This window comes from Sinocyclocheilus anshuiensis, unplaced genomic scaffold (assembly GCF_001515605.1).
Source record: "Sinocyclocheilus anshuiensis isolate Anshui unplaced genomic scaffold, SAMN03320099.WGS_v1.1 scaffold1241, whole genome shotgun sequence".
NCBI lineage: Eukaryota > Metazoa > Chordata > Actinopteri > Cypriniformes > Cyprinidae > Sinocyclocheilus > Sinocyclocheilus anshuiensis.
Window position 1 is genome coordinate 29,074 of NW_015549644.1, and position 1,463 is coordinate 30,536.

The 1,463-nt window shown below is 34.5% G+C and overlaps 1 protein-coding gene across 1 annotated transcript in view; it reads left to right on the top strand.

Annotated features, from left to right (window-relative positions):
* The first annotated feature begins 706 nt into the window (after positions 1 to 706).
* LOC107659917 (coatomer subunit delta-like) overlaps positions 707 to 1,463 on the top strand; it is a 6,881-nt gene continuing 6,124 nt past the window's right edge. The window contains exon 1 of the mRNA XM_016449018.1: positions 707 to 940. Within this exon, the coding sequence (XP_016304504.1) occupies positions 938 to 940 (3 nt within the window). The 5' untranslated portion in view covers positions 707 to 937. The remainder of the gene's footprint in view (positions 941 to 1,463) is intronic.

Consider the following 1,463-nt stretch of genomic DNA (forward strand, 5'->3'; position numbering starts at 1 on the left):
TCACAATCATTTTAATATGCTGATTTGCTTAATATTTTGTGGAAACAGTGATTTTTTAAAGGATTTTTTTGATGAATAGAAAGTTAAAAAGAACAGCATTTATTTGAAATACAGATGTGTAACAAATGTTTTTACTGTCACTTTCGATAAATACATACATACTGTACATACATCTTTAAAAAATTAAATCTTACTGAGCCCAAACTTGTTTAACGGTAGTGTATTTTATTCATTCATACCATGAAATCAGATAGTAAGATAGTTGTTTGCCAACCGCCAATAAACCCTTGAAGAAGAAGAAGAAGAAGAAGAAGAAGAAGAAGAAGAAGAAGAAGAAGAAGAATCAGTAAGATCAGTAAGAGAAGAAGAAGAAGAAGAAGAAGAAGAAGAAGAAGAAGAAGAAGAAGAAGAAGAAGAAGAAGAAGAAGAAGAAGAAGAAGAAGAAGAAGAAGAAGAAGAAGAAGAAGAAGAAGAAGAAGAAGAAGAAGAAGAAGAAGAAGAAGAAGAAGAAGAAGAAGAAGAAGAAGAAGAAGAAGAAGAAGAAGAAGAAGAAGAAGAAGAAGAAGAAGAAGAAGAAGAAGAAGAAGAAGAAGAAGAAGAAGAAGAAGAAGAAGAAGAAGAAGCAGTAAGATAACACGTCTGCAAGTGTGTTAAGTTTGTTGTTCGCATGCGCAGTAGCTGTTGTCCACCGTTAGATGTCGTCGTCTCTCCTGCATCAGCTCTCGTCTGTCTATGCTTCTGACCGACACGGCGCGACTTTTTCCGGTTGGACTCTGGAGACGTGGCTCTGTTTCTTCAGTATTACGAGTCAGGCTATATGCTACCGTTAAAACCGAGCATAAGTCACCACTCTGCCATTTTGAGTTGTAGAAACAGCTGGACGGACAGTGTCCGTGACTGAGTCCACTGACGGATCCTCGTCTGAAAGGGAACAGAAATGGTACGGTTGTTTGTTTTGTGTTTTTAGCAGGATAGAGCTAACGTTAGAAGCTAGCAGCTAGCGCTATAGATCATAACTCATACAGTCTAAAACTCCATTAAGTTCTAGTGTCAATTACTATATAGTGTCTGTCCCATCTGTTTTTTAAAGACATCATAGAAGTAAGGAAACGTTGCCAGACAGGCTTTGATATCTGATACAGCTAACCAGCTAAAGGTTAGCTAGCTAATTAGATTGTCAACTCAATTAATTACAGTTAAAGAAATTAACGAAAGTAAATAGTTGTCAGTGTCTATATGACAAAATGTTGATATAATAAATTACCTTTTATTTTGTCTTTTTAAAATAATTTAGTTATATAGAATGTTTGTACAGGTAACGTTAACAGGTTATAGCTAACTGACTGACAATTCAGTGACTTGTTGACTTGAATATTAATGACCTGAGAATAAAACCTATGTGCAGATTATACCTATATAATCTAAAATCTTATATGGAGAATATATATATATATATATATATA